The sequence below is a fragment of the Anomaloglossus baeobatrachus genome, chromosome 3, assembly GCF_048569485.1.
Source record: "Anomaloglossus baeobatrachus isolate aAnoBae1 chromosome 3, aAnoBae1.hap1, whole genome shotgun sequence".
In the NCBI taxonomy this organism is placed as follows: domain Eukaryota; kingdom Metazoa; phylum Chordata; class Amphibia; order Anura; family Aromobatidae; genus Anomaloglossus; species Anomaloglossus baeobatrachus.
Window position 1 is genome coordinate 458,090,420 of NC_134355.1, and position 13,919 is coordinate 458,104,338.

The following is a 13,919-nucleotide window of genomic DNA, read 5'->3' on the forward strand; positions in this document are numbered from 1 at the left end:
GTGTTCTTTATATATCAGGCTGTACTGAAATGTATAGGCTACTAAAATCAAGAATCTGTCCCAAGGAGAGTTTTGTAGGCATTGCCAACTGTCAAGGCAGGGTAAGGATCTGTGGAGACTATACATTCTGGCACTCTGCCTGCTAACTTCTCTGATGTCTGTGATCCCTGCAGGGAGACACGGGCATCGACCAACAGACTTAGCCAGCTAACAAGAGTTAATCTTTGCTGGACTGCTTGTTAAGGGCGCTTTACACGCTGCGACATCGCTAGCGATCGAACCCGCCCCCGTCGTTTGTGCGTCACAGGCAAAATCACTGCCCGTGGTGAACAATATCAGAGGTACGCGTCACACGTACTTACCTTCCTAGCGACGTCGCTTTGGCCGGTGAACAACCTCTTTTTTAAGGGGGCGGTTCGTGCAGCATCACAGCGACGTCAATCAGCGAGCCACCAATAGAAGCGGAGGGGCGGAGAGCAGCCGCATTCACGTCACTCCCACCTCGTTGCCGGAGGACGCAGGAACGCTGTTGTTTGTCGTTCTTGGGGTGTCACACGTAGCGATGTGTGCTGCCTCAGGAACGACGAACAACCTGCGTCCAGCACGAGCAACGATATTTTGAAAATGAACGACGTGTCAACGATCAGTGATTTGGTGAGTATTTCTGATCGTTAGCGGTCACTCGGACGTGTCACACGCAATGACGTCACTAACGAGGCCGGATGTGCGTCACAAATTCCGTGACCCCAGCGATATCTTGTTAGCGATGACGTTGCATGTAAAGTGGTCTTTAGTCTCTTTGATCCCATGCTGTGGGGGACCCAGTCCTCCTATATATACGCCCCTCCTGTATATGCTGGCTGGACTATTCTATTAATGATAGCTATAGCTTACCTATACTGATCTGGTGGGCAGTTATGATCCAGACTTACTGGTGGCTCTTGTGCATTATTGATGTGAGTGGTTGTGGTGTTAACCCTTGTTGTCTTTTTGTTGATGCCATCCTGCTCCCTGCTAGTGCTTTTCTTCTTAGTCTAGTACTGATTATTCCTGTGAATTTGCAGTGTGTCTGATTTTCCCCTGTCTGTCTTAATCTGTGTTTCATCACACTCCTGTTCCTTCCTTAACTAGAGTTTAACAGATTAGATCTGGTCAGTAGAATGGTAAGGCACTGGACTCCAGTGTCTCCACCTTCAGGGGTAATTCAGAAGTTAAGGATAGCCTAAGATTTGCTAGCGTGAGGGACAGTATAGGAGCCATCTGCCCCTCGCTATCCTGCAGCCACATCGTGACAGCATCTGGTTGGTGCTGGTAGTTATCCTTTTGCTATCACTTCTTGCTATTTAAAACAAGCAGATTTGATAATTTCTTTTACGGATTTTTTTTGTTGCATTCATCAACCATTATCACCAGAGGAATCTTTCTGAAATGCATGGGATAGCCATTCAAATGAATGGCAATTCATGAAATGTATGGACTAGTGAATCCCGAGCAGAGATTTCCTCCATTGGGCTCAAATGCCCTAGTAGAGAATATGACGTAAACTAGAGGTAAAGATAAAAAGTACAATAGGGTTACATGATGGAACAGGGGAGAGGGGGATAGATGAATGTTCTCACCAGGGGTGGCTGCGTGAGACACAACCAATATGTAGATATAAAGGCTGCTGCAGATCCATGGGTGTAAAGATACCAAACTTGGATATGATGAAGTAGAAATTGGTTCCTCTGCCTGTACAGCCAAATGATGAGTCAGATTAAGGTTTTATTTATCTACGCATTTTGAGGCGATCTGGCCTCTTCCTCAGGATAAAACCATAATCATAATTATAATTTTATCCTGAAGAGGACAAATAGGAAATAACAAATAGGACATAATTTCACACAAACTCCCCCAAACGAGCAGTACTTAATTGTTGGCATCCTCAACCTAATATTTGTTGTACCTCCTTTGGAATAAATAACTACAATCAATCGCTTCCAATAATCATCCACAAGCTTCTTGCAACTCAAATGGAATTATGGACCACTCTTCTTTTGCAATCTGCTCTAGTTTTTTCATATTTCAAGGGTGCCTTCTCCGAGCAGCAAGTTTAAGATCTCTCCACAGGTATTCAATGGGACTTAGACCTGGACTCATTGCTGGCCATTTCAGAACGCTCCAGCACTTTGTTTTCTATTCATTTATGAGTGCTTCTTTAATTATGCTTTGGGTTATTTTTCTTCTGATAGATGACATATGATGCAAACCCAGCTTTCAGACACCGCGCACTACATTGCAATATCCTTAAGTAGTTCTCAGATTTCATGATGCCGGGGTCAAGGTACCCAGTTCCAGAAGCATCAAAACAACCTCAAAACATCTTTAAACTTCCACCATATTTGACTAAAAGTACTGTGTTAGTTTCTTTGAAGGCCTTGTTCCGTTTTTAGTAATCAGTAGAATAATGTAATCTACCAAAATGCTCTATTTTGATCATATCTGTCGACAGGACACTTTCTCAAAAGGATTTTGGCTCACTCACATACATTTTGGCAAACTGCAGTCCATCTTTATGTCTCTGTGTAAGCAGTGGGGTTCTCCTGCGTCTCCTGCGATATTGTTTCATTTCATTCAAATGTTGATGGATAGTTCGAGCTGACACTGATGCTCCCTGAGCGTGCAGGACACTTTGGAACTTTGTTTGAGGCTGCTTATCCACCTATCACTACCACTATCCTGTGTTGCAACTTTACATTACTTTTTCTCTACTGTCCACATACTGTGAGATTAGCTACAGTTCCACAGGCTGTAAACTTCTTGATTATGTTGCACACCATGGACAAAGGAATATCAAGATCTTTGGAGAGCTCAGACAGTTCTCTTCTCCTCTTTCTGTTCTGCATGCTTAGTGTGGCACGCATAGATACAGAATGGAAAGATTGAGTGAACTCGCCTTCTTATCCAGTTTCAGGTGGGATTTTCATATTGCCCATGTAGTGGTCCGGTCCAGAATGTGTCTGGCCCTTTAAGTACCCCTGGACTATGAGTAGCTCTCACACACTGCAAGTCACTCCCCAGCTGCCCCAATAAGTGTAGTCCCTTCTATTTGAGAGCTTTATATAAGTACATCCTCTTATATGTAATGTATTTCTCATTTGTTCTGTTCTAGCACCATCTAGAATTCATATAGGTGAATCTGTAAGAATCTGAAGTGTACATTGGGTGTTTTCCCATCGACCAGTAACTAGGTCACATGGCTCAACAGGTGGATCTACTGCCAGTCTCTGTCTGGCTAGAGACAGCTGGAATTTTTCAGTTCTGGTTGAGACTTCTCTGGGAAAAGACGACATATGGAGAGTCTCTTCACCACAAGATTTCCTGCCAGGCCCAAGGCCTAGATTTTCATCATTTACTGACTTCTACAGCAAATCTACAAAAGGCTTTGTATTCTAAATCTTCGCTGTCTGGATTTAAACGTGCATCTTCAGTCAGTAGGGCATACTGAGTATATAGAGAAACCTATTGCATGCTGGTTGGGAAACTTTAAGGTCTCCCATCCCACCTCAACATTAGTGGCTCTCCATAATGCGCTGGGAAACTCTCTACATTTGCTTTCAAGTACTTCTGCATGTGCCTGGACTAGTAGTGATATTAACCCCAGGATTCCAGGTCTGTACAATCTCATTATTACATCGACCCTCCCATTCTAAGCTACAAAAGACTCTGAACCTGCTTCTAAAAGCATACCACTATTATATCTAAAACAATTTGTGCTCATAAAACTCCAGAACCCTAATTGCACGTCAGTATTCAACTCCAAGTTATATTTGCCGTGGCCTACTTAAGAGAGCCTGTGAAACATATTCTGTGTTGGATTTCTTTGTTCCTGCTGTATTAAAGTGACCGTTATCCCCAAGACCAGTGTCTGTGGTCAGTTCATCGGCTGTGGACATTGTGTAGGGGTGGACAGCAGGAAACATCAGCGTTGTAGACCACGCAGGGAACATGCCTCGTGCCAGAACAGAAACCTTGACATATCAAACATTTGGGGTCCCCTGTCCCAGGGCCCATAAACCTCCAAATGTTACTGTTACTTGCTCCAGATGAGTCTGAATGAGCATAACCTGTTTGAAAAAATGTTATTTACCCACAATTTTGGAAAGGTGCTAACAGTTTTGTCCACCCCATTTTGGGGGTTTTGTGTAAAATTATGTACAATTTGCCTTTTTTTCTGTGTTTTTTATGTTGTTTCAGTGCACACAAAAAAGTTAAATATGTGTATAACAAAACGTGTAGTTGCAATAATTTTCAGGGAAAATATTTACATTTCCTGGGACAATTTCAAAAGGTGCCCACAATTTTGGCTTTGACTGTATCATCCAGCTGAGTGAACATTTGTCCAGCACTATACAGAACATCTAATCCATGTGTTCGGACACCCTAGGAGCATTACCAACTCATCTAATTTTAAAAGGCTATGGCTAAATCGCAACTATGGCCATGACACCTGTCGCGCATCCAAAGTTAGCTAGTTGTTGCTGCTACTTCGCAGCAAAATACTAGTGATTGACCCCCAGATAAGCAGGTAATTAAAAAAATCAGATGTGATTGGACTTCTTGTGACTTGCTCGTTGCAGTTGCTATGCCACACCATTTGTTTGCATTGAGCTGTGATGTAGCAACACGCAGCAAACTTTGGCAGATGTCGCGGCCAAAGTAGCCCTCACCTAAGTGCTCTCCTATAATCAAAGATGCCCATGGAATAGAATGAGTAAGGAAAGTATACTAGAGGGAGTTGTTTCGGACATACACTTATATGTCAATTCTGTGGTTTTGTCAAAATTGTCTACAAAGTTTTTTTTCGTTTTTTTTTAAAGAAGGTCTTGGAGCGCATTAACTAATCAGAGCTCAGCTTTTAGACCGTGACCTAGAAAGCATCAGTTTTACCTACCGGTTCTTCCATGTATTTTCATTACAATCAACAGTGGTTTTAAAATTTAGTTAGTACATATATACAATGAGGAAAGACAGAAAAGATCCGAACGCCCAAGGACGTGCATCTCCTCTACAGGAAACTCACCTTTGTGTTTTCCATATACAGAAACCTTGATGTTATTATGAGATTCAACTAGTCTGTGCAGTTTAACTGATTGCTGTAAATTGGGGGAAGCAGATGTGTGTAAAATGTTAGAACAGCAAAGCAAGCGTGATAATGCATTATTCTGTATTATTAGGGAAAAATATACTTATTATTAAATACTAAACAAGGTGCCTGTTAAAGAGGTGTATTTCCCCTTATAAATAATAAGTAATTCATATTTAATAAATAGTAGTAGTAAGTAATAAATTATTCATGAAGTCATTTGTGTGTTCCCTGTCCTACTCATACGCAAGATGTCATTTTTTGCATGTCGGTATTAAATAAAAAATTATATTACAGGAAGCAAATCTTGCTCCACAACAGAACATGAGTCACAGTGAAGATACAATCTAATGGGTTAGTCTGCACAAACTTGTTGGCCTTGATTGCACAGTCGCATGCCTAACGTCAGCACTAATCTAATAATTAAGTGATTTTTTTTTATTATTTAAAAAGGGGGTAAACTTTTAAATACATTACCTTTTTATGCTAAAGATTTCAGACTAAAAGACGCAAAAACACATCATTTTCACTACCAAGATTAATATCCCACAAAACAAAGACATACCTGTCTTAATGTGTACACAGACAAGCCAATGCAAATCACAGACATGATTATAATGGCCACAGAATATTCAATGTATTCTTCAGCAAACCATAGGCAAACACTGAACAGCTGGAACACATAGAATGGACTCAGCACCTGAAGAAAAGGAAAAATAATATACAAATAATCTATTATGTAACTGCTTTTCAATGTGATTGAAACTAAGGCACCAGCAATTATTTTAAAATATATGACTCTACAATCTAAAAATAATACTATATACCATGCCACCCTATAACAAACTAAAAGAAAGTCTAAAAAATAAAATAGAAGAAAATAATCTAGTTAGAGGGTGGAGGGTTATTGAGTGGCCTTATTGATATTGGGAGGTCTTAAAAGTCGAGATACTCCCATTAACCATCTGATTGAAAGGATTGTTGGGTGCAAATCAATGAATGCCTCTTCACCTTTTGTTAAATAGGTCAAATAACAAACATTATGACCCTGGCTTACCAAACAGTAATCCAAAAGAACTCCAGCTTCACAAACTTGTGCTCTCCTTTATTCATTATACTTCATCCAATAACAGCATTGCCCAGGTATTAGTAGTTAATTATCCAGGCATTTCAGATATTCCAGCATCCTTAATCATGATGAAGGATACTGCGACATCCAAAAGGCGTGGCATTCTTTTGGATTATTGTACATGTTGCGGCTGGAGCGTTTCCATGCTCCATACTGCCTCCTGGTGACATTAATGGTGACCTGGACTTCTTCCTTTGTTGTATTGTTAATAAACAGTACTTGCCGGTAAGTAAAACTGTTTGAAATATCATTAGCTTTTTGCACAACAATTTTGTGACTTTGGTCATTTTTTTCCCAGGCTTGGCCAACTGTATTAAAGGGAACCTGTCACCGGATGTTTATAATACTTACCTAACGGTCGGTGCGGAGCTGACTGGTCGGATCTGTGTCTCCGTTCTCCGGGTACCACGCCTCCTCTTTCGGCCATCTTTGTCCTCTTTCTGAAGCTAGTATGGATGACGCGTTCTACGTCATCTACACTAGCCGACAGTGAGGTCCTGTGCAGGTGCACTTTGATCTGCCCTGAGCAGCGAGTGGAAATTTGCTGGGAGAGGGTAACAAAGCGTGGCCAGCAAATTCATCCTAATTCACACCACAAAAGTGTCATAAATTGGAACAAAAATGTACTGCGCACCGCTAGCCAGAATACATTTCTGGTTTTTGGGCACGACAGATGATAGATGTCCTCAAGTCATTAAATGGTGCACATCTCTTGATGAAGTTGATAAATGTTTTTCCAGTGCTCTGTCCATCACGACTGACGTGCAAAATGCCAGTCTTGATGATAATGTTTCTATATATCTCAATTAAAGTGGTGCAATGTTGACATTGCAGGTATTTCACCATTTGCTTGGGTAAAGGTATAATTATTTTAGGGCTTTAAAGCACAATTGTGTAGTATATATAGTTTGATATTTTATTGTCATATATTATATATATATATATATATATATATATATATATATGTAGTATCAAATATTGAATATATATTCAATATGTGATACTACAATTTTACCACAAAAGGGTAACTGGCATGGAGGAAAATGGAGGAAAATGTCTATTATTGTTAATGGATCACCATGTAATGAATTGAACAGGCCAAGTATATAAGGGAGTTGACCTGAAAGTATTGTCACAACCCTTTCAAAGAAGGCATGTGCTTGATCTGTAATGTGATGGACCAGTGAAGCTACTTGTCATTATATGTTACGTCATGCCATGTTATGTTTAAGCTATCTGGGTTGATTGGAATTCATATAACAATTATTGCTTATAAATGTATTTGATGTAGGCAGTACGCTTGAAGCACCCATATCCCAGATTAGAGCTCACCAGTCACCTGTCCAGAATGCCAGAATGTGGCACCACACAAGTTCTATTCTAGGTGGTGGGTTCAGTGGTCAACATGGGTAGAAACAGTCGATGGCTGTTAAGTAGTGTGTGACTTAGCACAGACAGAAAAAAAGATGAGACCCCAGGATATTTAGTGAGTGAATACGCTGGTAACTAAAAGACACCGCGTGTACATACCCTTAAGGCCAGGGTCACATTAGCGCATAGCATCGGATGCAAGTCAATTTGATGCGATATGTTAATGACAGACGGCTCAAACTCTGCTTCAAGGGCAAGCTTAGTGTCATTACTGCCCTCCGATTCTCTCATATGCAAAAATTAGATCACAGATGAAGAGAACATAGAGAGATTAATTTCACCATCTTCTCCATTGACTCTCTCTCTGCATATATTGGACTGCACTCAGATGACATCAAAGTGCAGTCTGTGTCTCACATGCATCCATAGACTTGTATGGGTGCGAGTGAGCCGACATATGCTGTCAATCACAGCAGGCTGTGATATTTTTCTCATGCCAATTCGAAATGAGAAGAAAAAAAATCAGATGTGCTCTGCCTCATTGAATTATATTGGTCAGAGTGCAATGCGAGATTTTCAAAACTCCATATTATACGCCAATGTGAGCAAACCCTTAAGAGACACAAGAGTGATGGAATTCTGGAAATAGTGGCTGCAAATCAGTCCCTGACTACTACCAATGAACAGACTTCAGAAGTGGAAGTAAGCCCTCACCTAACGTATTGACCATTAACAAGTACTGAGAGTATCATCCCCTTTCCTTAAGTCAAAGGGCAACTGCACCAGATCAGAAGGCATTCTTATAGAGCAGGTCACTCCATTCACCCTAAAAGGGGATATTCACAAGGGTTTTCTGTTTGAGACAAATCCTTTAAAACTTATGCAGGTTCATCTATATATTGTGCAAGTGTCAAATACCTTTAGGTGAAGTTCACACTTTGCGGACAAAAATCAGCATGAAAATTAAATCATATTGTGGATTTGAAATTTACAGCATGTTCATTCTAGTGCCAATTTTCATCGTGAATTTCACCCTATTCAATGCTTAGAAATTGAGTAGAATGAAATCCACACCAAAATCCGCACGTAACAGATGTGGATTCTGTCTGCAGATTCGTTACGGGTTTATGTCCAAATCTGTAGCGGAAGTATTCGGCAATGTGTGAGCACGGTTGTAAAATTTAAAACAACATTTCTATGAGCCTGATAATATCTAGAAATGTAAAAATGACATATGAGGGGCTACTGATAAGCTTTTGGTTTTAACCAGAAACAAAAAAGAAAAGATGATGAAACTTTACATTTACTCTACATAATCTCCACTGATGTCAACACACTTCTTACATCGGTATTGCAAGTTCTGTAAGCCTAGCAAAAAGAAGGATTTCTGTTGTGCCTCAAACCAGGCATCTGTAGCAGCCATGGCATCAGAAATGATGTGAAATTTGGTACCCTTGAGGTGTTTCTTCAGGTTTGGAAACAGATGATAGTCGGAGGGAGCTAGATCTGGTGAATAAGTTGGGTGGTCAACCAGCTGGAAGCCCAGTTCTGCCAGTTTTGCTGTGGTTGCTTGTGCAGTGTCAGAGGAGGTGTTGTCTTGCAGAAACAAGATTCCTTTGGACAGCTTGCCGCACCTTTTGGCCTTCAGAGCTGCCTTCAATTGGTCCAAAAGTTCAGTGTAATACCTTGCATTGATGGTGGAACACTTTTGAAGGTAGTCCACTAGCAACATGCCCTCCTTATCTCAGAACACAGACGCCATCATCTTAGTGGCTGATTTTTGCACCCTGAACTTCTTTGGACAAGGAGAAGCACTGTGCTTCCACTCTTTTGACTGCTCCTTGTTTTCAGGCTTAGACAAATAAATCCAGATCTCATCCATAGTGACCACTTAATTCAGAAAGTTCTTATCAATCCAGAAACACTGACAAATGGACCGGGAAGTTTTCACATGCATGCTTCTCTGCTCTGTTGTCAAACATTTGGGGACCTACTTTGCAGATAGCTTCCTCATGTCCAAATGTTCATGGATAATGACACAAACACGTTCACGGGAAATCCCTATGATGTCTACTATTGCTTTAGCAGGTAGGGGTCAGTTATAGATATATAATAGGGTCATTGTTATCCATATTTTTTGAGGGAAAAAAATTTTTTCCCCTAAATTCTGACCTCTATCGATAAATATATACAATACATATACAAAGAAATTAATAACATCAAATAAGATTGGTATTTATTATCCCTGGAATATATTTATACTTCCCTGTATTAACAGTGTGCGGGTTAATAACCTGGGTAATTTTTTAATATTGAATAAATAAAAAGTAATTTTAGAGGGATTTGTTTTTTTCACAAATTTATAATTTTTGACTATCCCAGTACAATTGGAGTTTGTTAGCTGAAATTGACATGCCACTATGATTTTGTACAGGCACATTAATATGACAACAACTCCATATACTATAACAGGTAAGTTCTATCTGTAAAAGCGAAGGACAGAACATGAAAACTGGACGTCTGGACGAGGCCTTAAGGAGACGGTAAGACGTATATCAGTATCCCGCCCTTAAATAAGGCTTCAGCATTGTGCTAAATGTTTTCAGAACCAAGTCTGTAATTTAATATATAAAAAAACTTAAAACAACAACTATAGAAAACCTATAATCAAAATCAGAATTTCCTGGTACATAACAATGTACATCCTATAAGCCTCACCCTTAAAGGGAACCTTTTCTGGCCCTTTGTGCTGACAGCGGCATAAAATTGTGACAGTGGCACTTATTTCAGCAGATTTATGTGTGAAGATGTGACCATGTTATAGAACTGACAATTTACCGGTTGAAGCTCAATGTCAGCACTCAGAGCAAGAAGTCTCATCTGTTTAAAAAACCTGACTCTGTCCTCCCTCTCAAATCAGAATAGAAGTTTTCTCCCTATGCCATATAGTTACCACACTACATTGCATTGTGTAGACCCAGCATAATACTGCTATATAGTAACCACTTTACATTACATTGTACAGACCAAACATTATAGGACCATCAGCATTACCTACATCTGTCCATCTCCCTCAGAGGAAGGATAGCTGAGATAGTCAGATGTAACAGAACAGAGACTTTCACATGCAGCGGAGCAGAGACGCTACATCAATCTCTGCTCTCCTACATCTGACTGTCTCAGCTCTGCTACATCTGAGTAAGATGGTACATCTGTCTCTGCTTTTCAGTGCAGAGACATATGTACCGTCTCACTCAGATGTAGCAGAGCTGTCATCTGATATAGCATCTCTAACTGTCTCTGCTTAGCTACATCTGACCATCTCTGCTCTGCTACATTTCAGTGAGATAGTCCCTGTTTCATTCAGATGTATTAGATGCTCAGATGAAGCAGAACAGAGGCTGTCAGAGATGCTCCATCAGATGACAGCTCTGCAACATCACACTGTCTCACTCAGATGTAGCAGAGCTGAGATGGTCAGATGTAGCAGTGCAAAGACGGTCGGAGACATCTGTCTCTGCTCTACCACATCTGACCATCTCTCTGTCTGTCACTGTGTTTTGTCCCATCACTCTGCTCTGTCCCGTTACTCTGCCCCATCAGTGTACTCTTCTCAGTCACTGTGCTCTGTCTCATCACTCTGCCCAGTCACTGTGCTCTGTCCCGTCACTGTGCTCTGTCCCATCACTGTGCCCCATCACTGTCGTCTGTCCCGTCACTCTGCCCAGTCACTGTGCTCTGTCCCATCACTGTGCTCTGTCCCGTCACTGTGCCCCATCACTGTCCTCTGTCCCGTCACTCTGCTGTACCCCTCTGTTCTGCCCTGCCACTCTGCAATTTCATGCTACCCTACCCTGCCACTAAGCTCTGCCCTTCTACTCTGCCCTGACACATCTGATATAGCATCTCTGACAGTCTCAGCTGTGCTAGATCTGAGTGAGAAGATCAGATGTAGCAGAGCAGAGACAGTGAGATGTAAGATAGAGAGAGAGAAAGAGAGAAAGAGAACTTACCTGGGAGTTCCTTAGCTCTAAGGCTAGGGCCTCACTTTGCGTTTCCACCTGCGTTTCAGGTGCATTTTTGGTCCGTTTTGAGAAGCACCTTTTTCCTGCCAAAATGCTTGCGTTTCCATTTCTATATAACCATGAAAAACCTCTAAAAAAACAATTTTATTAAATATTCATTAAAATACTCCCAATCTAAAAACTATGGGGTCATACCCAGTAGTTCAACACTAGACAAAAAGTCATGATTGTGAATAGTGTATAAGGTACAATATCTGTGTTTGATTTAAATAAGGGCTTGACATACAGTTAGGTCCAGAAATATTTGGACAGTGACACAATTTTCGCGAGTTGGGCTCTGCATGCCACCACATTGGATTTGAAATGAAACCTCTACATCAGAATTCAAGTGCAGATTGTAACGTTTAATTTGAAAGTTTGAACAAAAATATCTGATAGAAATTGTAGGAATTGTACACATTTCTTTACAAACACTCCACATTTTAGGAGGTCAAAAGTAATTGGACAAATAAACCAAACCCAAACAAAATATTTGTATTTTCAATATTTTCTTGCGAATCCTTTGGAGGCAATCACTGCCTTAAGTCTGGAACCCATGGACATCACCAAACGCTGGGTTTCCTCCTTCTTAATGCTTTGCCAGGCCTTTACAGCCGCAGCCTTCAGGTCTTTCTTGTTTGTGGGTCTTTCCGTCTTAAGTTTGGATTTGAGCAAGTGAAATGCATGCTCAATTGGGTTAAGATCTGGTGATTGACTTGGCCTTTGCAGAATGTTCCACTTTTTTGCACTCATGAACTCCTGGGTAGCTTTCGCTGTATGCTTGGGGTCATTGTCCATCTGTACTATGAAGCGCCGTCCGATCAACTTTGCGGCATTTGGCTGAATCTGGGCTGAAAGTATATCCCGGTACACTTCAGAATTCATCCGGCTACTCTTGTCTGCTGTTATGTCATCAATAAACACAAGTGACCCAGTGCCATTGAAAGCCATGCATGCCCATGCCATCACGTTGCCTCCACCATGTTTTACAGAGGATGTGGTGTGCCTTGGATCATGTGCCGTTCCCTTTCTTCTCCAAACTTTTTTCTTCCCATCATTCTGGTACAGGTTGATCTTTGTCTCATCTGTCCATAGAATACTTTTCCAGAACTGAGCTGGCTTCATGAGGTGTTTTTCAGCAAATTTAACTCTGGCCTGTCTATTTTTGGAATTGATGAATGGTTTGCATCTAGATGTGAACCCTTTGTATTTACATTCATGGAGTCTTCTCTTTACAGTTGACTTAGAGACAGATACACCTACTTCACTGAGAGTGTTCTGGACTTCAGTTGATGTTGTGAACGGGTTCTTCTTCACCAAAGAAAGTATGCGGCGATCATCCACCACTTTTGTCATCTGTGGACGCCCAGGCCTTTTTGAGTTCCCAAGCTCACCAGTCAATTCCTTTTTTCTCAGAATGTACCCGACTGTTGATTTTGCTACTCCAAGCATGTCTGCTATCTCTCTGATGGATTTTTTCTTTTTTTTCAGCCTCAGGATGTTCTGCTTCACCTCAATTGAGAGTTCCTTAGACCGCATGTTGTCTGGTCACATCAACAGCTTCCAAATGCAAAACCACACACCTGTAATCAACCCCAGACCTTTTAACTACTTCATTGATTACAGGTTAACGAGGGAGACGCCTTCAGAGTTAATTGCAGCCCTTAGAGTCCCTTGTCCAATTACTTTTGGTCCCTTGAAAAAGAGGAGGCTATGCATTACAGAGCTATGATTCCTAAACCCTTTCTCCGATTTGGATGTGAAAACTCTCATATTGCAGCTGGGAGTGTGCACTTTCAGCCCATATTATATATATAATTGTATTTCTGAACATGTTTTTGTAAACAGCTAAAATAACAAAACTTGTGTCACTGTCCAAATATTTCTGGACCTAACTGTAGGACTTTTGACGCATAACCACTTAATCACCCCAACACAATGCACTGGTGGTGGTTATAGGCCAGGAATAGTGACAGGGGCATTTAGGGCTAGCCACCGAGGAACGGGGGCACCCAAAAACTTTAAGGTTTATTCACCTCCGTTGCCAGGTAGGGATAAACATTAGGGAATACTAGGTCCCTCCATCCCATATTGCGATACCCCCTAAAAATCACGAACGGGGGGCGCACGCCCTTGGCCTACTGCCCTATTTTTAGGACCTTCTACACTATTCACAATCACGACTTTTTGTCTAGTGTTGAACTACTGGGTATGACCCCATAGCTTTTAG

The 13,919-nt window shown here is 41.1% G+C and overlaps 1 protein-coding gene across 1 annotated transcript in view; it reads right to left on the reverse strand.

Annotated features, from left to right (window-relative positions):
- Nucleotides 1-13,919, reverse strand: part of ATP13A4 (ATPase 13A4) — a 185,717-nt gene that overhangs the window by 100,337 nt on the left and 71,461 nt on the right. The window contains exons 7-8 of the mRNA XM_075340497.1: nt 5,691-5,825; nt 5,063-5,135 (exon numbers count right to left, since the gene is read on the reverse strand). Of these exons, the coding sequence (XP_075196612.1) occupies nt 5,063-5,135; nt 5,691-5,825 (208 nt within the window). The remainder of the gene's footprint in view (nt 1-5,062; nt 5,136-5,690; nt 5,826-13,919) is intronic.